Raw genomic sequence first — 21525 nt, 5'->3', positions numbered from 1 at the left:
GACTAAATGGAACCAAACACAATGAATGATTGGAGCTTAGCCTGCCATGATATGGTTGAGCATCAGATAAATACATCAGTGATTAGAATCTCTTTCTTCATGAAGCATAACAAACATCGTCCAAATACAGTATGAGAAAGAAGTAGATTCATTTGACTGTGTCAATATATCAGACAGCATGTGTAAATACTAGATATTTTCAAGGATTCTGTTACATTTCATCTCAAAACTGTAAATTCAATTGTCCAAATCGTGTTCTTGCCTAGTCACAAATAAATATTCGATAGACAACAACAAATAGAAAAGGCATCATATTTCAATCCTCTCAACAGCAGCACCACTGACCTCTTGTCGGTTTCTTATTCTATTCTGTGACGGTAACACACGTCTAGTTAAAGCAATGAATGGCACCATCGAACTGAAATCAATAAGAAATGGTGAGCTGGCTAAGGGAGAGTGCTGAGTCCTACACTTTGTGTTCCTGACCTGGCTGCAGTGCTACTTTTTTTTACAGTTGACTGAGGAGTTCATTGAAAGCTAAACTTTTAGGTGGTTTTGTTATAACCTCACCCAGCAGCCAAATAGAACTATAGAAACACAGGACGTGATCAGACAGGAGTGTCAATACTGACTTGATGCTAATTTTGTTTTTGAGTTTTTCCTCCACCCTCACTTTTCATTCTCTCTCTGTCCTGCAGCCACAACCTGAGGGCTACATCATTTCGACACCCTGTAACCGGACAGATATCCCCTGAAAACACAGAATACACACTACAAGACAGGTGAGTGTGAATGATGCATAGACTGCATGCTTAAAATACAGATCGGTTAGTTCAAGGTCATGACGTGGGAGTCCAGAAATAGACTGGGAAATAGCCTGTCACCCTCCCCAAATGAGGCATATCACGAGTGTGTGTGTGTGCGTGTGTGTGTGTGTGTGTGTGTGTGTGGGGGGGGGGGGGGGGGGGGGGGGGGTCTATTGTCTAAAGCAAAAACAGTTTCAGCTAAGTGTTCATCAGGAAAATGAGCTGCGGTCAAAGTCAGAACACTAAAGGATGGGCATTGTAATAATGTTCATCAAATTGAATGTGTTCATTACCATCATGGCATTCATAACTGACTGCACTTACTTATCAGTGGCTTTAGATCCCAGAGACTCTTAAATATTATTTTTCAAATGATTGCCTTTGCAGTTATGGTAATCGCATGGCTGACACTCACATATGCTTTTGACCGTGTCAATATCACATCTGGATTGGTGAATCTGTCTCATCATTTTTTCTTTCTTTTTCTGGTTCATTCGGGGCATTTTCCTCAGAGTAGTTGAGGTCATACAAATGGGAATCTGACTGTGCTTCTAACTTTGATGCTGGCATTGACAGAATAAGATTTTTCTGTGCCAAGTAGGTTTTCTTTTTTAAGGGTGAGACTTCTTTGACATAAAGATTGTATATTTAATAACAACAAATCACCGAAATTCTGAGAATTTTGTGTATATTTTTAGTTTATACTTCTTCATTGTATTGCAACATTGCAATTGCGGCAGATGGATTTAGTGTCATTGTTTTATGTCATTGTAGGAATCTGTGTGAAAGCTTTCAGCAGGTTTAGAGCATAATATAAGTGGGACTGGGCGATGTGGCCAAAATACACACATTTTCTGAGAAATTTGAGTTACTAAGCGCTTGGTATTATCAAGTTAGGCAACGCTATTGTGTATCACGATATCTGGACATATGATTTCATATGAATCCATTGAAACACGATAAATTGTCATATCAAATTTTAGCCCAGCCCTGAATATATGCCAGCAGGTGTCTGATCGTATTTAAGCTGGCTGGTGTAAGAGGATCATTGCGTAGATTCCACTTTAGGCAGAAGCAGGTTTAGAGACAAGCATGTGACCTCCACATTCCTACCAATTAAAAGATGCATAACTGATTGTCATTCATCCACTGTCATTCATTTCCTGAAACTCTCCATTATCCCTGGTCCAGCACTGTTGAGCCATGGATTTGTACACCATCAAGGGGCTTTAAAGTTGCGGTTGCTTTACTTTCATATTTTTTGTCAGAGATGGAATGATTATTTTTCTTAGGAATGCCTGTCGTAACATCTCTTCAAGCTACGGTAAGAATAGCTTCAGTTATATGCCCCTCTCACAAAAGCATGACAGGAATGCCATGAAAACGGCAGGACGGGATAAGAAACCTAGTCTCTGCATATACAGCGAGCATAATCAAATTCTGTATACATTATTTTTATTGTTAAAGGAACACTCACACCGTATTTATATGTCCTTCTCACTGCTCGTATGAATTCTTGAAACCACAGCAATCGCCTCTGTTGGAAGCTGCTGTCGTAGAATAGTTGTGCTCTCGGCCAACAGATTAAAGAAGTTCTTTAATGTGATGGACGACGCATCGTATAGTTCTGGGCTGAGTATGTACACAGCTTAACTGTTTCCTCTTGCTTCCAGTCATTGCGCTATGCTAGGCCACATTAAACACACCCATTAAATGTAAAATAATTCTTATGGAACAGCTTCTCTTTTTTAATCAGTGTAAGATCTCAGTTACTTTCTGTATTCATCAGAGACAATTATTACTCAGAATAACACTTGTGGAATGATGCCACATCAGTACATGTGAACATTTTAAGTATTCTGTCAAACACCAGCTTTAAACACAGGTTACATGCTGAACACCACAGTATTTCACGAGGTGCGTTATCCGTTTTACCGTAAATCTTCAAGCAGCTTTAATCAGTAGAATTATGTTTGTGGATTGTTTTAGTTGTAGCTCAGTCTTAAACTAAGACTATGTGACGTTATCTGAAAGAGGACAGAAGTGAAAAGGGCAGGTTTAGTGCAGATGTAAGTCAATTCAGTAACATTGTAAGTTATATAAAGTGTGAATTTTAATTTGCTACTTTTAACTCTACTCACACACACGTTGCTAACTGCTGTGTGCTACTTTTTCTTCTAAACCCAAGTCTATTCATTTCATTGCGGTATTTCCGTGCCTCTCCCTTGCTCCGTTCTTTTCATAATGCTGTTGTAGAGTTTAGTGGAGAGCGTGAAAGCTGGGCTGCAGTCTTGGTATTGAATGTGTGCGACACAGGCGTGACCTCACTGGGGCAGCAAAGTGTTGCTTCTGTTCACTGTCACGGTGATGTTCTGGGCTTCATTCTGCATACAATTATATCTGAAAAGGAAGTTGGTTTCTTCCATGAATCATTGACTGCCTTCCAAGTGAGGAGACCCTCAGTGTGTTCCCTGGAGACCCGTATCGAATTGAGGACAGAGCAGCCAGCCGGCCTGGAGGCTTTGACTTTGTTATAGATTATCCCACTATGATCAATTCGTCAACTCTCCACATGTGCACCCACTGCCTTCACAAAAAAAAAATGCCCTCATTTACATCATACAATAGCAAAAGAAGCAGGGAGAGATGGAGTTTAGTGTCTTTCCCTCCTCTACACTACGTGATGTGAAATATCCCTCCTCTCCACTGCATGCCACGACAAATCTCCTGGGGAACAGTTCCAATGGCAGTGGTGGTAAACATTATGAAAGCTTCACATAAAACAGCAGAGTCCCCTTGATACAACAGAAACATCCTGTAAAAATGCTGGCTGCAGTCCAGCCTGTGAGTGCAGATACTGTAAGTTTTGTTCCACTGTGGTCTCTTTCTTTTCCCATTTGTTCGACTCCTTGTTTTTTTTTTTTTTTGCTTCTGTAGCCGCCAACACACATCTATAGCTTATCTTCTTTTCCTTAGCCTCAGTGTAGTGCAGCAACACAAAGCAGGAAAAAACAACAGAGTTTGGAACTGCTTTTAACCTCTTTGTGGAAAACTGCAGAGACAGGTCACACTTTGTTTCCTATTGTAAGTTCACTGCTGCAGTCAGGAAGAGGCTCAGCCAAGTACTGGACAGTTGCATGTCAAATATACTGATTGACTGGCTGCTGATGTGTTTTGAAAATGTTGCAGAAGTTTCCTTATCGTATACCTTCTTTAAAAAAAAATCCCAAGAAATGTTTCCAGGACCTTGTTAAATCAAATTGATCCTTGCTGTCTCTAGTGTTCCTGTTATCTATGATGCATCTCTTTTTCAGTATAAAGTCTATTATTGTTGGTTGAGGATCAAAAGACCATGTTTAAATCTTTCTAATAATGTGGTCTGCAATAAAAACAAATTTTATTTGACACATTTGTCACTAAATCTGAATGGGCTGCGCTGTATTTCTTCCATTTATGGGTCCATAGTAATATGATGACATCATGAGGAAATGTGAGGTGGGTTGTGGATTCCTTAGAATCAGTCCAAAGATACTGCGTGTGAGTGAGTGAGTCATGTGTGCTTTAACGCAAGGCTTCATTTTGTATTGTCTTGTTAGCTGGGTGTGTGTATGCTGTGTGTCAGACCAAGTGTCAGTGGAGTGTTTGGCACACGAAGCTTCCACTGTTAACCACCGCGGAGCCATTGGTCGGGTCAGGTCGCGTGGCGGAGTCAGGAAATAGTCATATCCTTTATATGTGAAAGCTCAGCACAGTGCTGCACTCTGTTTCCCTGCGTGTCTCTAGTTTGTCTAAGGAATTAAGAAGGAATATCACTATTCAATGCTCATCATCCCGTCTGTATTACTGATCTTCTTCTACGCTGCCTTTTCAACTGCAGGATAGAAGCCCGTATGTCCAAGTCAGCAGCCAATCAGAGATCCCCGAGCATGGTCACAGACTCCTCTAAGGCTGTGACCTCAGCAGCAGTGGATGCTAACTCAGGGACAAAGGTGAGTTACAGTGTTTGTCTTCATTGAGAGCCCATGTTGAGTATGTATTATTTGTGTTAGTCAAACTTTATAAATTTAACAACAATCTAACTAAAATATAATCAATTTGTTTTTTCAGGTTTTCTTTAATTTATATTTTTGTAACTGACCAAACATCTGTTTTTGTGGTACTAAATTGCTTTAGGAGCTCTCTTGATGACCGTTAATGCTTATGTTGATAAACTGGTTTAAACAACTCCAGAAGACATTACCTCATTCAGATTAACATGCTCAGAGAGCAATAATTTAGTCATTTTTCAAGCATGCTAAAACCTAAATACACATCCTCTGGGACTGGACAGGGGTGTGGTGTACAGTCTACATCTTTGTGATAGACTTGCTGTTGTTTCCACAGTGATCATGGAAATTTTCGCTGCATGTTTTGTCACTGAACATGGGACACACCACAGAAGCACAGGATGAAATGAAATCACAGAAATATATGAGCAACCATTCTGATGATTGATTAGTCGTTAACATCGTTTTTTAAGTAAATAACATTTTCTGGTTCTCTTTGTCTAACCTTGCTACTTTTCTTTGTCTAATATGACAGTACACTAAACTGAACTGTTGATCCGACAATACCAGCAATATTGAAGCTGTTATCTTGGGCTCTTGGAGCTAATTTAGGACATTTTATTGAGTCATTGAGGGAATGACCGGCAGATTAACAGATAACGTAAAGAACATTGCTTTTTCTGTGTGATGATTGTTCTATGTGACAGAATCATCGTATCTTTTGGTCCCTCTGGTAGTTCTCATTTTGTTTCTTTAGAACGTGTCACATTAATGACCCTGTATGAGGAATTGGGTATGCATATTTGTCCCCTCAACATTTGTGTCTTCTTTTAGCCAGCTGGTCAACCCGACACCCCAGGTATTTCTGTAGAAAAGCACCTGCTTAAAAGTACTATTTTATTATTTATTTTTTACAGAGAGCATATAGTCTGAAATGGCCTTGTCTAAAAATATGCCTGATTATAAATGGATGAACCCATCCACAGGAATAGCGAGTTGGTATTTCCTCTTTCCGATATGGGTGTTAGAAGAAGGAAGTTCCAGGAAAGTCGTTTTTTCCTTCCTAGTAACTACATTTTGCAGTTGTATTCTCTGCACTATGGAGGGCAGAGTCATGGCATACGCTGGTATGTCTCAGACCTTTTTTATGTCATGTCTCCCTTCAGAAGCCAAAACAAATTCATGACCCCCATTCCTTGTGTAAAAAATGCTTTATTTTGTTTTTATTAATCAACAATATTGGGGAAACTACTGGTAAAAAAAGCCAAGTGGAATTTAATTGAAACCAAACTTAAATTTCACTCCACGTTTTGAATCATCCACTCCCCCCATATTGGATCCACACCCTCCCAGGGTCCCGTCCCCCAAGTTTGAGAACCTCTGGTTTCCACAGTACAGACAGTACAGCTCTATTAATTACTGTATGTTACCTCAGGTAAGCAAAGTCAATTAGCTTAAAGTTCTTCAGCAACACATTATAAAGTCTTGTGGTCTTTCTTTGCTTTCTGCAGGGCTGCAGAGGTACAGGGAAAGTGCACAGTTTTGGCAAGAGGGATCATGCTATTAAAAGGAACCTCAATATCCCAGTGGTGGTGAGAGGCTGGCTCTATAAACAGGTGAGCTGGAGTTCCTTTGAGCTTATGCTCTGAAAGAAACACCCCGACTTACACGTATAGGAGCACATGTTGAAGAGTTTTTGTGTGAAATCTGATGTTCTATGAACTGTAACATTTACTGAATGAATGCCCAGATTGCTCTTACAAAACCCTATTAATCTGAATTTGAGTGTTTTATGAGAGCACATAATCTTGAGACGTACCGTATTAAACGCAATAGCTCCAGACCAATCCCAGAGTAAGAGACCTACAGTACTGAGTTAAATGTAGAGGCTGCCGCTCTGTGCCGTATGCTGCAAGTTAAGAATACACTTGAGTTAAATTATTGTTCCAATGGTATGCATAAAGCCTTCCTCACTTGCTTCTAACATGCACTGTATTCCCAAACTACGAGTTTTAATTATTAACTTAATTAAAAAGTGTTCCTGCGTGGAGGATTTCTAAATACTCTGTGTGTTGTGTTTTCCCCTTCACCTCCAGGACAGCTCCGGAATGCGATTGTGGAAAAGGAAGTGGTTTGTTTTGTCAGACTACTGCTTATTTTACTACAAAGGTGAGTCTATGAAAATTGCGCTAGGCCAGGGTTTAACAGACAAACATCTAAATGGTCATACAGTCTCATCTGAGGGAAGATTCATGGCAGCCTGTAATTTGATGTACGACATATCTTGCTCTCTCTTACTCCCACTTCTCCTTCCTTGTTAACTTGAGGTTATTTTTATGGGATGTAATCTGTGCTTGTGTTGAGCATCTACCTCCTCTCCTCAATTAATCATGCTGAATAATAGATAAGCCACATGCCACCTCGTGCCACATGCCGCCACATGGCCTCGACCAGACAAAGAGTCACCTATGAATTATGCCTCGCTAATTTTCCTTCTGTTCATAAATCTGCAGTCACTTGTAAACATTGTACAAAGTATTGGCAGAATTAGAGATTGCTGTTTTTGGATGTTTTAATATTCTGTGTGTTGTGTTCTTGCTCCACAGACAGCAGAGAGGAGGCAGTGCTCGGTAGCATACCTCTGCCCAGTTATGTCATTGCACCAGTTGAGCCCGATGACCACATAAACCGCAAATACGCTTTCAAGGTAACACTGAAGTGGCATTGAATCAGATTTATGACAGAAGTTATCATGTCTACGTGTAGCCAGCGAAACTTGTTTACTACTTGCAGTTTTTCTAAGAATATTCATTGCTACATCACTATTTGGTAGCAATCTTCACACACTGGTTCCCCCACTGTTGTCTCTGTAACACAGGAAGGATGGGTCGGTACTTCTTGCTCCAAATCTCTGTTTTCTTAAAGAGAGTTTATGATTTACTATTAGGTCTAGGTATTGAACTTCAGTACTTGATTACCTACTGCAATGTGTCAAATATGACCTGGAATCAGGTCCTTTCTTTCATAAAATAAAGAAAGGATAAAAGCATGGTTTTGTTATCGTTACCAAAGCAGCCATTGTTTTGCATTTCTTCTCGGAATATTTCAACTTGTAGATTTTGAGAAAGATTTAGCGTGCAACTCTTATGGAATCTATGAAGACGTGTTTGGAGTCTGATGCAACTTCTGACCTTCTGGTCCCTGATCTTTTTTTCAACACAAAACCAATGGTGGGTGTTACAATGGATGGCTGCAGTAAAGCACTTTATCTGTTCTGTTCACTGATTTTTTTATCGTGGGAAGGGGCAGAAGTACATTTTCCACTGGTAGCCCTATACTGTGCTGGAGAGGCTGCAGCAGTGCACTCTTCAATATGGTTTGCACAGTGCAAGAGCTTAGTTCACTGAAATCTGAATGGCCCCTAGCTCCTTTTGTTATACTGAGCGCATTATAGGCAGCCCGCATTTGGTAATTGTGTCATTTTTATTTTAAAATGTGCGACAAAACTTTTCCCTGCATGCTGCAAAGTCTTTTTCTCTTTTCTGTCTGTGAATTCTGCCAGAGGACAGCAAAAGGATTTATGTATTTTTGTTACACCGACAGTGTTAACACTATCCAGCTCCTCCTTTGTGGAAACACAGAGCTTGTTGCAAAGAACAATAGTGCTTAAATGTTTGATGCACCACTGCAGCTTCAGGGCATTCTGTTGCAATCCTTTCTGCTGCTTTGTACTTTGGCTTTTGTTCTTGGATTGTGTGTGCGTGTGTGCGTGTGTGTGTGTGTGTGTGTGTGTGTGTGTGTGTGTGTGTGTGTGCAGTATCTGTGTGAGTATGAATGTGTGTGCATGTGTGATATGCGTCTCCTGTGTTTTAAATATCATATTACATACAATGGAATTTGTATGATAATTGTGCTGCTGGAACTATTAATTATGCATGAAGGCTATTCATCGTCTCCTCCCACCACTTGCTGAGTGTATTGAAGGTTAGGTGAAATGAGCCTTGGCTCTGCTGTACCACCCTGTATTTAAGAGATCTCTATTCCCCCCCAGCTCTCTCTGAGCCATCATGCATTAAAGAGCAGGAGATTTCATTACTTGTATCTGAGGGGCTTTAGAAATTTTCCATTACTGCTAAGTAAGCATGACAGCACCTCAGTAGATGTCTGGTGGTGTTCAACAACGGGACGCTTCAGACTGTCGGAGCTACTGACGGACTACAGTCTGCGCTGGCCTGAAATAATGACAGATGGTGACACAAATTAGTCTGAAATCAATGACTAGCAGTTGAATATAAGAAAGCAGGTTGTGTAAGTCAGTACAGTACTTCTCTGGAGTATTTTTTTTTACCGTTTTTTTTTTAAATTTTCCCTAAAGCAGCGATGCCACAATACTGTAAAGTGTCAAAACTCATTCTTGCTTCTGTGATGACTGCCACACGACCACAGCTGGAGCCATTTCTGCTCTTTCTTATTGAGTCAGCAACTTCCTGTTGTTTTCTGTTGTTCTCTTATTTTTGCTCATCTCACTGTGTTTCTCTCATTCCCTGTTGGTCAATTGCCTCCCATTGTGACTCGGTGTGTGTGCGCGGGCGGAGTGAGTACTGTTCTCTGCGGGCGGTCGTCCTCAATCACACTGGCTTCCTGTCTTGCATGAATAGGTATTTGATTTCACCTTAGCCTCATCAGTGGACCGCCATCCTCAGCTCATTTTCTTTCATATCATACCAGCAGCTGCAAAGTCTCTTCATGTACACAGACATGACTACAGTCATCTATGGGCAATGCCAGAGCACATAGGGGTGCCACATTAGTTTTATTAAACAACTTGGAATATTATGGGGAATGAAATGAAAAAAACTGATTTTTGTTACTTTAGTATTTGTATTTGGACAGTGAGACATTTGTTTTGCAGTGTACTCCAGCAAATTTGATTTGAAATGAAACAAAAAATTGCACATTTAGTGCAGGACTTAGAGGACATTTTTTTTAGTCCTCTAATTCTTTGACAATGGCAAGGCTCCAGTATGTACACTTTTCACCTAAAATGGTTGTACACAAGACAAAGAGAGCGAGTGAGCGCTGCTACCTCAAAGTCACCATTTCATTATACTTATTTTGTATTACTCATTTGATCAATATCATGTATCTACTGTATATTCCCAGTGACTCTGGTATTTGTCTTGTCAAGATGCATATCATTTATCACATCCTCATCGTCATTGGAGTGGTGGGATGACAGGCTGTCAGCCACTTCCCCCTACTCCTCTCTGGTTTCATTGCATTTCTTTGGATGTTTGTTGCCATCAGCAATTTGCCCCCTGCTGTACATACATTATATACAATATACTGTATATACATGTATATATAAATATAATTGTACATTGATACAATGTAAACTGTTAACTTGTTTTTCTACATCCGTTTTGAAGCAGGTCCCTTTGGCTTCTCACATGTTGCCTAAAGGTTAAGGATTTTTAAAAACGAATGATGCATTCACTTTACAGTCTTCAGAATTGATAAATATGGGGATGACTAGCTGGTTCGTTTTTTTTTAGTTTTGACTCTTAAGAACCAAAAGAGCCCAAAGACAGTTTGTTCACTTAGAAGTTTTAAACTGACAGTAAGTTGTGATACCACTTGGGATGTGCTGTGAACCTGTTATTAACAGACTGATGAAGAGCTGTCACTGTGAAAGTATTTTTTGCAGATATTGCCGTTTATTTAGCATGTTATGGTATTAGACTCACTGAAGATCACAGTCTTCCCACGATGTACATAATGCAGCTCAGCCGTGTGTTGTGCTCTTGTGGGATTGTTGGCAGCTATTCATGTATTTTGTTTCAGTAAAGTTACAATTAATGAGAAAGAACTAGCATCTTACACAAAAACATTAATTATGGAGGTATACAATATAATCACACATTACTAACTAACTACTCCTTTGCACTCTTTTACTATATATTTAACAGATCAGTATAACTTATTTGTAAAATTAGAAGTTAATCTGTATGATTTGTAAAGTAACAGAACATTTGCATTTAGGGTTTAAAAAATATGAGAAAAACACTAAATAGCTATGAGACCGTGCAACCAGGGTCTGAATGCTCCTGTTCTGTGGTGTAGCTGGTTGTCTGCATCAGAATTGGGTTCGGTGTAGTGTGTCCTTATAGCTTCATGGTACATTATGGCACCAAATTTTCCAGATTTACACCACCACATAGAAATTGCAAAAGGTAAGCTAATTTATGATGTGTGTTAATGTGTATCCTGACTATTAAGAGATGATATATGGCCACAATTGCCTGTTGTTTGCTGCAGTTGCTGTCTATTTTCTGCTCAAGAGATTGTTGCTGAAGCATTTTATTAAAAAAAATTAACCTAAGTTATGCTTTTTTTCTTCAGAAACAGCACAATGTTGACACTGTTTCTGCTGCAGCACTTTGATCCCTCCCTTTTTCAGTAAAATGTTGCAGTAAACTTTGTCCTCACTGAGATGACAGCTGCCAGTCTCAGTAAACAAGAACGCAAAGTGTTTCACTCGTCAGCCTCACTGGCAGCTTTTTCTTGTCTTCAGCATAAAGTTCTCATATCCATCCTCTCTCTCCCTCTTTGATAGGCGAGCCATACAGGAATGCGCTCCTACATTTACAATAAGAACTCTGTGATTGGCTCACAGGCAGAACACTGCGGGATGCGGACATATTTCTTCAGTGCGGACACACAGGAGGACATGAATGGCTGGATCCGGGCCATGAACCAGGCTGCACTGATGCAGCAGAGTCACACTATAAAGAGGTTGGTCTCGCTCTACAGAGTAGGATTCATTACCCACATTGGCAGGGCTTCTAGTACAAACAACTCTCCTTCCCTTAAGTACAGCAGTGTCAGTGAACTAGGTATGTCTTGAGTGATATCATGAAAGAAATCTGGATGTCACAGTATTTAACCAAACAGTAATCTGTTCTGCTAGAACATTATGTGTTGAGGTTTATATGCATCAGCTACAGTGTCTACTGCCTTAATATCTGTCATAGCTGAAATTTTCTACTTTTTGCTTGCCTTCATGTCCGTTATTTCAAAAGCATGAGCTGTCTTCCACAGCAGGTCCAGCCCTTTCCATCTACTCTGGGTCTGCAGTTTTTGTGTGTGTGTGTGTGTGTGTGTGTGTGTGTGTGTGTGTGTGTGTGCTGCATCTGGGTCTGGTATAGATAAGGCCTATTGCAGCCCATTTCCAGCTTTCTACAGCAGTAATCACAAAATATATAGCAGGTTTGTGTGCTTTTCTTTGTTGTTGAAAATATTCACTTCCAGTGGCAGAAATAATCTGCAATACAGACTGATACTCTCACTACGGAATCTGCATTTAGACATCTTGGATTAGCTGGATGCACTGCATGCTTTGAATGGTCTGTGCAATACCTCCATCTAGAGGCCAATGTAAGTCAGTACTCCTGAGTTTTATGTTTAGGAAGCGCTCAACGTTCCTACATAATGGTCTTAATGTGTTCCCTTGGAATGAAACATTAATTATATGAAATGGTTTGTAATAATAAACTAATGAAGAAATAATAAGCGCAAACAGTGTGAGGTCTGTGTGAGGTGATCCCTTCACTGTATCTACCATGAGAACATGTACCTCAACCTGCTGGAATACACCTTTTACTGCTGTTCATATTTAATCTCTTAGGAATTATTTCTGCTGAAATTAGTTACCCTTAAGTGGAAGCAGTTTGCAAAACGATCAATACCTGTTTGAAAATTAGGTTTCGAAGTGATTAATCAATTTAAATGAGAAACCAAAGTCCTTTTATTTGAACACATTAAACAGAGTGACACACTACCCTAAGCTATTTCATGAAGACAAAGTGTCCTGTGGATTCACTCCACACGTATTGTCCAGGGAGAGCTCTACTCTAATCTATTGAAATTATTAACAAGTACGGATGAAAAGTTATTGAATAACTCGCTATGAATCTGACCGTATGTTCAAGTGTCTCTGCAAATGGATTTGGAAATTACCTTTAGGGTCACATAAGGTAAACTTGAGTGTCCATTGTGTTTTTTATCTACTGCTTACTGTCATTTAAAGCTCTGTTTTCAATAATAGTGCTGCGCTTTATCATAATACAAAGTGAAGGGGAGGAATTAGATGAAGGTTAAATGGCTGAAGGAGTGTAGGAAACACTAACTGTTCATCACCATCATGTCTCATTTTTTCAGAGAGGTGGAGAATCCAAAGAAGGCTGTGCAGCAGGCTGTCCCACAGACCAACCATGTCCACATCAACCAGAACTCATCCCAATCAGAAAGCCTTCGCAGGACAGACATAGAGGAACCTCCGGATAATGGTATCCAACTGGCTCATAGAGATGAGGTAAGGTATGGATTAGAGATCCAAGGCAAACCCAGCCAGTCAGCAGCAGAGGAAAGAGGAGAGAGACTCTCTCCAGACTGTGTTGATGATGCCACCCACAAGAACGGACAGCCAACTGTAATCCAAGTGGCTCTGCCACCAGAACAAAATGGAAATCTCGTCTATCAGAGGGGCTTTGTTTCACGCGTAGACACTGAGAAACATGTGCAGAGGAAGAATACGTTGGCACAGGTGCAGCAGTGGGTCAAGGTTCAAAAAGGGGACCCACCAAAGAGGTCAGTTTGAATCTTTAACAGCAGCATGAACGACGATGATAAAAAAACCTAGAGTAAATGGCTCCCTCTAGTGGCTAGTATGAGGACTATATTTAAATTGATTGAATTGCTCTTTTTTATGTAGAGAAAGCGATCTCATTGTGGGCAGGTAATATGAAATAGTTTTTAAAGAAGTAAAAGACATCCATGTGTTTTCTCTCTCAGTGCTCTCTCTGCCGAGTACAACCTCCCTCGGCGAACTCCTCCATTAAAGCCCAAAGCCAGCACAGCGGATGCCACCTATCAGTCGTTGCCAAAGTCTCCCCGTCTCCCGTCTGGCAGCGCATCTCCTCCAGCAACATGCAAGTTGCCTAGTGACTACAAGTATGCCCATGACCGGCTCAGCCACTTCCGCATGTCCACCGACGAGCGCATGGCCACCAAGGAGGGAATGGTGTGGCAGCTGTACGAGTGGCAGCAGCGGCAGCAGTTCCGTCATGGCAGCCCCACCGCTCCTATCTACACCGGCCCCAACTTCACAGACTCCTCATCTTTTAGGGTTACTGTGGAGATGCCACGATCCATCTCTGTCCCTCCGTCCCCATGCGAAGTCCCACCCTCAGTCCCCTCCTCCTTCAAACCCTTGTCCCCTCGCCGGCCACACACTCCTTCAGACAGACGCACAGTCAGGCCCCTGGATGAAGTGGCACCTGGGGACAGCACAAGATCCAGCTCCCCCGGCCATATTTGTGCCCATCTTTCTCAGGTAGGACGCCTACTTAGAGAGGAGAGGCATCTCTGGCATTTTCAGTACTCTAGGCAAACGTCTTAGTTGCCTCTTAGAAATCTACAATCTACTTTTTTATTGTAATATAAGATATAAAATAAAATGTTCTTTTTTCCTAATCAAACTCTGAGATAGAGAGGATTACATTTAGTTCTTACTCTGATTTAAAGTGCTCACATACTGTGCAGCATAATGTCTTGAATACACAAAGCATTGATAGAACAATATTAATGAATAATGTTGTATTAATCCCTCTGGTGTATTGTCTACTATGGCATACGTTAGAAAACATACGGCCCTTCTAGGAATAAGTTATCCATTTGGATCAATAAGTCAGCATTACTCTCAAAACATGCAAATATTGTGTACTGATTAACTTGATCTTAAGCCATTTTTGAGAGGAAGATAGAGGGTAATGGTGGTCTTATTTTATATTTTTATCAATATCAACAAATACCATGAAAAGACCAAAACCATCCTACTAACAAGTATTGTCCATGTAGCCACATGCTAATGTAGCTCATGTCTCCATGCCATAGAACACAGGCCAAAAACACATAACCATGTCCTGGCTGCTCAGTAACTCAACAGAGAATTAAACAACAACCATTTTGATAATCGATTAAATGTCAGTTTTCAAGCAAAAGCATCAGTCAGGTTTAAGATTCTCCCTTAGTGAGGATTTGCTGCTTTTCTTTCTTTATATGTCTATAAACTGAATATCGCAGGGTTTTGGACTGTTGGTCCAACAAAACAAACAACGTGAAGATGTCACGTTGGGAAGTTGTGTTGGGAATTTTCACTTATTTCTGACATTCTATAGATACAATGATTAATTGGTTAGTTGACAATGAAATTCATTGTTAGTTGCAGCCCTCGCTGTAACACATCTCTCTGGAGGGCCTCACACTCCAAAGGGGAGAGGTGATTCACAAGAGGCACCAGTAGGTCTGTTCCCGATGTGGCATCACGGTATCACTCTGCTATCACACTTAGTCGGATTGGTTTACCTCATATGATTCAGTTAACAATAAAACACTTGTAAATATAATTTGACTGAAGTCCCACCCCGTAGAATGCTAGCTAGTCCAGGGTGTACCCTGTACAGGATAAACGGGTTTGGGAAATGGATGGAAGTTCCACCCTTGTTGAATGTGCTTTAGCACTGTAATATTGGCACACAGTAAATGCCAGTACTCTGTCATTGGTATGGGACTGAAGCAGAATTTGATGATTCACATGTAGTGGGCCACATGACAAAGGTCTCCTTCTCACGGTAGGTTTGAAAAGTGGATGTGAGGTATCGATTGAAGGATTTAAGCTCACAGAGACACCATGGGAAGATTAGCATGAGGAGCATGAGAAGGCTCCGACTTCTCAGCGCACACACTTTGATGCTCATGTGAATCATTTGCAGATTCACACAGTCCACACCCAGGCCCACAGGTGGTGTGAGTGTGTGTGTGTGAGTAAAAGCTCGCCACTCCGCCGTTCCCCAAACCGTCGCAGCGCTCAGACAGCACCGCCACCGCCGCAGGAGACGGAGCGAGGGGCCGTCCTGTCGTCCACACCCTGCGCTGTCTTCCCACCACACCCTCCACATGTGAAAAGATCTCCCTCCAAACCATCACCACATTTGCCAACACACACCGGCCTCACGACCAACCCGTTGGCCTGACACAAGTAAACAAAGTGTCACAGATGCTCTGTTTCCTCCATCATTCACATGAGTGTCAAGACACTAATTATAACCATGAAACACAGTGACGCACAATTACGGAAAAATCTTCAGAGAAAGATTCATTTTTAACAAAGGGAGCCACACGATCCAAGGGAGCGATGTGTATGGGAACTAAATTTAGTCTGCAATGAACTTAGTTTTGGTGCATCTAGCTTCTTTGAGGCTGATGGTGCTCTCTGGCTGGAGTGCGCTTAAGTAATAGCGATCTGTATACCTCTGTGGAATATCATTAAGAAGTATGTTTTATTAGTAGCTAATCCAATTTGCCCAGGGCTCCCCAGCACCCTATAAACATCTCTACTGTATCTCAAACATCAGCAGCGGTCTCTTTCTTCTGATCTCGCATTTAAATAAAAAACCTATTATACAGCAAAAAAATTGTGGCATGGGAATCTCAAAGGGAACGGCTTACAGTGCTTCTCTTGCTGGTAGCAAACAAATGTTATTTTAAGAAAGCAGGTTTAGTATAATTTATGTGTAGTTAATTAAATCTCTTGTTGTTTGTGTCCTTTTAAGGTTCTGTGGTGGGCCTGGTTTTCACTAATTCTGTGTGTTAAGCAAAAACGTCAAATTTCCCAAGCCCTGTAGCGCCTGAAACTCAGGGCACACCTTGTTTAGAATAAGAGTAAGGGTGATGAAAGGGAGAACAGGATAGATGAAAAAATAAATCTGCTGTGTAGTCAAATTTGTTTGCAGACTTGGAGGCAATGGTTTAACTTTGATTCAGTGTGATAAAGTGATTTATCTTTCACTTTCAACACTCACATACTGAAGATCACTTAATGAATTAGACATTCTGTTTGATTTGACTATAAGATCTGTAATAACAAGTTGCATTTTGTTTGTCCGCAGGCTTCCCAAATAGAGAGAAGGTCCATGCCAGCCATGGGCTACATCACACACACTGTCAGTGCACCCAGCTTACATGGCAAAACGGTATGATCCTCTTAATTACATTCGCAACATAACTGAGTTAATTATTGAAGATATCTGTCATTATGTGTCGTCTTTCAGCCCGTTAGTCTAGAACAGCCAAACCAGGTATGAACAGGAATAACTCACTCCAACATTTGATTCGTCATTTCATCTCAGGGACAGTATCAAGATGTAAAATCTGGAGCTGACTGACTTTGTGAACCTCTATAAAGCTGCTTTAAATGTTATGCCACACACTATTTGTTCTGATAACTCTTATCTTCAGACAATCCCTGATAGCACAATAAATCATTCTCCCAATCTCAGCTACTGCAGCTCAGCCACTGTACTGCACAGATGGTTCTCATTTTCTCTCATCCCTCTGTGCTTTCACTGGCCTCCGGCCCCTAAACCCTGGCTTGGCTACAGCCAGAGGAGCTGACTCTGCTCCTCATTCAGCTTCGAAGGCACCAGGCTAAGATGGCTGGTGTGCATAGCCCCAGCGATGCGTTCGCTCACCTGCAGCACCACCAGCACAACGGCCTTCTAGGCCCCAGCATGCAGGTCAGGGGCTATTGTACTTCCCTAACCTCCTCTGCAACACACTGCAACCCCTGCCAGTGCATTGAGGTCCTACTCCCCCCAGCCAATCCCATACATTACCTCCATGTCATTCGTAAGACTGTGCGGTCTGTTGGTGTTGCTTGGTTGTCTTGTTCATTCAACCACTTCGGCATGGGCTGTGTTGCACCTCAGACTGTCCAGATTGCCTCTTAACTCTACATTAGTGTCTTTATAGTTGTTGTCACTCATCCACCTTGTTGAAAACTTTAAAAAGCTTTCAGAGGCTTGTGTTATACTATTTGTAAAAAGAAATATGCCTTATTTCAAGCATGTTGCTTGTCAACTGTGCCTGCATTTCATACTTTCCTTTGTATGACAGATGTATACGTTTGCGTAGCCACAACATTTGTAGCTACGTTTCTGTGCTCGGATAAATCTTTTGCCCTTGGTGTTCTCATTCTGAAGCAGCCATCAGGCCCCAGTCTCCCTTATGAGCCTGTTGACAAACACTGCATTGCTGTGAGACTAGCAGACCACAGTGGAGCTGCAACGGCGCTCAGTAATGACAACTCCACCCAGTTTCTAACATCCAACCATTCTCTGACCATCCTCCATGCGTATGAAGAAATGTAAACACTCGGTTTTACCACATGTCATGCTCAAGACCTGTGTTGCTCAGTTGTGTATGAGGTCAAACATGAGGCAATAAACCGGTCCACAAATTACACCATTACTTAATTACAGTTTGGCTTTACTAACTATACATGAAAATATAGAGGTAGGAAAGTAAATTCTAATTGATGCCGAGTAAATTTAATGATCTGTTAGCAAAGCCTGAACAGCAAATGAAGGCCTTAGGAGTCATCTGGTAACCCATTCTCCTTTGTAGTTTCATTCCAAATGATTTATCTCTCCACTGCTCATTTAAAGGCTGATGATACTTACATACAACTGAAGAAGGACCTGGAGTATCTAGATCTGAAGGTGGGCCCCAACAAAGTAAATGCCACTTTATCCTTTTCATGCTCTTCTCCATCTCCCTTCTTTGGACTGCAATCTTGTTCTCCTGCTGCTGCCTCCAACATCTGCCTCCCTGTTTCCCCTTTTTTCTGTCTTTCCTCTGTTCTAAGCTGAGCTTTCTACTGTCTCCTTATGATGGAATTAACATGTATTTTCATTGTCTTCTTATTTTGTAAATTATCCATTCAAGGATGAAAAGATATTTTTTCAATAATAATCTGGTGAATCCAACAAATAGTCCAATGTGTCTGACATAAAGGGATAGCAATGTTTGGCGTCTCACTTAAAGTTACTGTGAGGAACTGGTTATGAAACGGTCTCAATTTAATACAGATGCCTCTTTATGATCTGCGTAAGATCCAAAGCTAAGCTGAATCCGGGTCTGTCCGCGGTAGGCTGGTCGCTGCCGCCTTCGACCCGCAGTCGAAAGCTCCGGCAGGAGGAGGAAAGCTCTGCGCCCGGCAGCAGCGTCTCCTCCTCTGGCCAGGAGCAGAGCTTTGCCTCGCTGCTTGCTAGTACCCGTTGGGAGCACACACTGACACCACGCTGCTGGTGGCCCAGGCCGTATTGCTGGGCATGTGGAGGGAAGAGGGGCACGGTCAGACCCTGCTGCACTAAAATGAGAGTTTTTTTTAATGGGATCTGGAAACACTACCACTTTCGTCCACAAGTAGTGCCAAAATTCACACAAAATGAAAGTTCCTTGTAGTAACTTTAAATTGTCCATAAGTTGAGTTTGTCACAATGTTTTGTATTGAATGATAGTACAATACTTTCAGATGCAGCGGGGCGATGGAGTTATCTCATCCAAAAACATGTTGATGTTAAGCTTATCGTAATGGGGATTGAGGTTTTTAGGCACATGGCTGAATTTCTAAAATGTTCGAGTCATGTGAAATCTAATTCCTGTGTCAGGGTTACAAATTGTCTAATTGCAAAGGCCTATTACTGTTGTATTTAAGCAATCTGTCTCATTTAGCTAGCTATTGGCATACATTCCATTTACACCTGTGCAAAGCTTCGATACTATTAATTTGTATGTTTAAACACCACAGCTGATTAATGATAAATCTGGGTTGTGTTTTGGAAAGGAGGGAGGTCATCTAATGATGTACAGTACGTCCTGTGACTCCTCTCCATTTCCTGTTTCAAAACAGATCCAAAGTATTGACCCGATGATCGTATCAGTACACAATGTGTTTGAAAACTCCACTCCACAGAGTTTTGGGCACTGTTGGAATGTAAGGACGGTGTGCATACAAAGTGAAACAGACCATTCCACTGCTTTTCAGAAGGAATGCGATGCATCCCTTGAAGTTATGCAGGATTATGGGCATGGATTCCTATCCAATCATTCACTGTGTGATACCCCAACACTGCTTTGAGATGATTTGAGAGGATGCAAAGGAAGTTGTTATGTTAAATGGCTTCCTTGCATGCACTTAAGCACTTGTGAATGTATTGGATGTCTGTTTGATATCTTCAGTTCGCTATTGTTTTGCTTGTTGGAGTTTAAGAGATGACCCAATGGTGCTCTGTAAGAAATACACTGACGATGTGACAACTTATATTTTAGGGCCTCTAGTTTCATTGTGGTAACTGGCGGAAACAGACAACAACGCGCAGTGGTGTGTGTGTGTTCACCATGGACTTGAGAGAGTACTACAGAAACGTAGTATTGCATTAACAGTATTGGCAAACTTGCAAAAGACATATTACAGAAAAGTGGTTAAAATGTAACAGTTTTGATAGTTGACGATCAATTTGTTAGTGTTTTTCGTTTGAGCTATCCTTTAAACTTAATGAGTGAGAATAAGAACGTAACGCAGGTTTTTCTTTTAAATAGCCGCAGTCTCCAAGCCCAAGCTAAGACATCCTGGTCATCATTTTTCCCATCTTCCTCAAAAACCACAGAAAACCTTATAAAACTGTTCTCACAGGCAATGAAGTACTCCATGTGAGTTCTCTGACATGTAAAATAAGTGGAATGCCCCTTAAAGTGAGACTCCCATTCACACTGGTCCATACCGCTGTGCTGGGTGTGGTGAACCTGATGTGGGTGTGTTATGAATATTCCACCCACACATTTCAGCTTCATGCATTACTAACTGAGACAGATAACTGGAAGACAAATCTCTGCCCCGTTATCTCGAGAATCTCTTGGATAGGACTCACAGGCTGACAGTCCTTATATTATTCAACTGATAAGAGTGACTTTATAATAAGAAATATTATAAAGTCACTTTTAACTACAATAGAACTGATAAATGAAAGTGTCCCCTTAACATTATTTTTTAATAGTTTTGTTATACATTACCTGAAATAAAAATTTAAAGTTTAAAGTATTTCAAAATCACTGTAAAGTCTCTAAACCCATCCAGATATGGCCATATAGGGATACAACAGGAATATGCAGGTCTTGAAATGATAAAGTAAGTCAACAAGTGCTCTATTTTCTTATGGTTCAGTACTATTCAGTACTTTCTATTCATATTGAAATGGAATTGGATATTAAGAAGAAACTTAATACTAATTTAGCATCATAAGAGACACATTTCCTTATTTTAGTCACACTAGTGCATGGCTCTAAGCATACCATTGTCAGTCTTTTGGTTGGTCCACTACCTTGGTAGTATATTATATATATATATTCACACCTTTTCAGTCTCTTGCAGGCTGCTTTGCCCACACTGTGACTGCTGTCTGCGCTACATCTACATACTGCCTTACCTGAATTGTACCTCATGAAACTAGGGGCCCCACAGTTTGACACATAGCTTTTTGAAGTAGAAATAATGAAATCAAATTTTACTTCAACCATAAATCTTTCCAATGGAAACCAATATGTTTCTGAATCAAAACATTTTCATAAATAAAGGACCTGGTTAAACTCAACAGAAAAGAGCAGCTTTGGGGTTTCTAGGGTTTCTCCGAACGCAAAGATGCAGAAACTCTCTCTACATAAATGTTTTTGCACTGCTGCACTTAGTTTTGTTATACCAGCTCATGTTTTTTTTT

The 21525-nt window shown here is 40.9% G+C and overlaps 1 protein-coding gene across 13 annotated transcripts in view; it reads left to right on the top strand.

The window, feature by feature from the left end:
- Positions 1-21525, top strand: part of plekha7b (pleckstrin homology domain containing, family A member 7b) — a 65715-nt gene that overhangs the window by 29354 nt on the left and 14836 nt on the right. For 4 of the 13 annotated variants that reach the window (XM_068730449.1, XM_068730454.1, XM_068730461.1 and 1 more), the window contains 12 exons: positions 699-782; positions 4684-4795; positions 6364-6468; positions 6949-7021; positions 7459-7559; positions 11469-11647; positions 13073-13501; positions 13706-14246; positions 16861-16944; positions 17353-17487; positions 18418-18486; positions 19665-19748. In XM_068730449.1, the coding sequence (XP_068586550.1) occupies positions 699-782; positions 4684-4795; positions 6364-6468; positions 6949-7021; positions 7459-7559; positions 11469-11647; positions 13073-13501; positions 13706-14246; positions 16861-16944; positions 17353-17487; positions 18418-18486; positions 19665-19748 (1996 nt within the window). The remainder of the gene's footprint in view (positions 1-698; positions 783-4683; positions 4796-6363; positions 6469-6948; positions 7022-7458; positions 7560-11468; positions 11648-13072; positions 13502-13705; positions 14247-16860; positions 16945-17352; positions 17488-18417; positions 18487-19664; positions 19749-21525) is intronic. The other 9 variants (XM_068730450.1, XM_068730452.1, XM_068730451.1 and 6 more) reach the window with 9 other exon arrangements.

Source organism: Cebidichthys violaceus, unplaced genomic scaffold (genome assembly GCF_023349555.1).
Source record: "Cebidichthys violaceus isolate CVI_PGR_0920_01 unplaced genomic scaffold, fCebVio1.0.p SCAF_5, whole genome shotgun sequence".
Classification (NCBI taxonomy): domain Eukaryota; kingdom Metazoa; phylum Chordata; class Actinopteri; order Perciformes; family Stichaeidae; genus Cebidichthys; species Cebidichthys violaceus.
The sequence above is the reverse complement of the archived record's forward strand: the minus strand, read 5'-3'. Positions and strand labels throughout refer to the sequence as shown.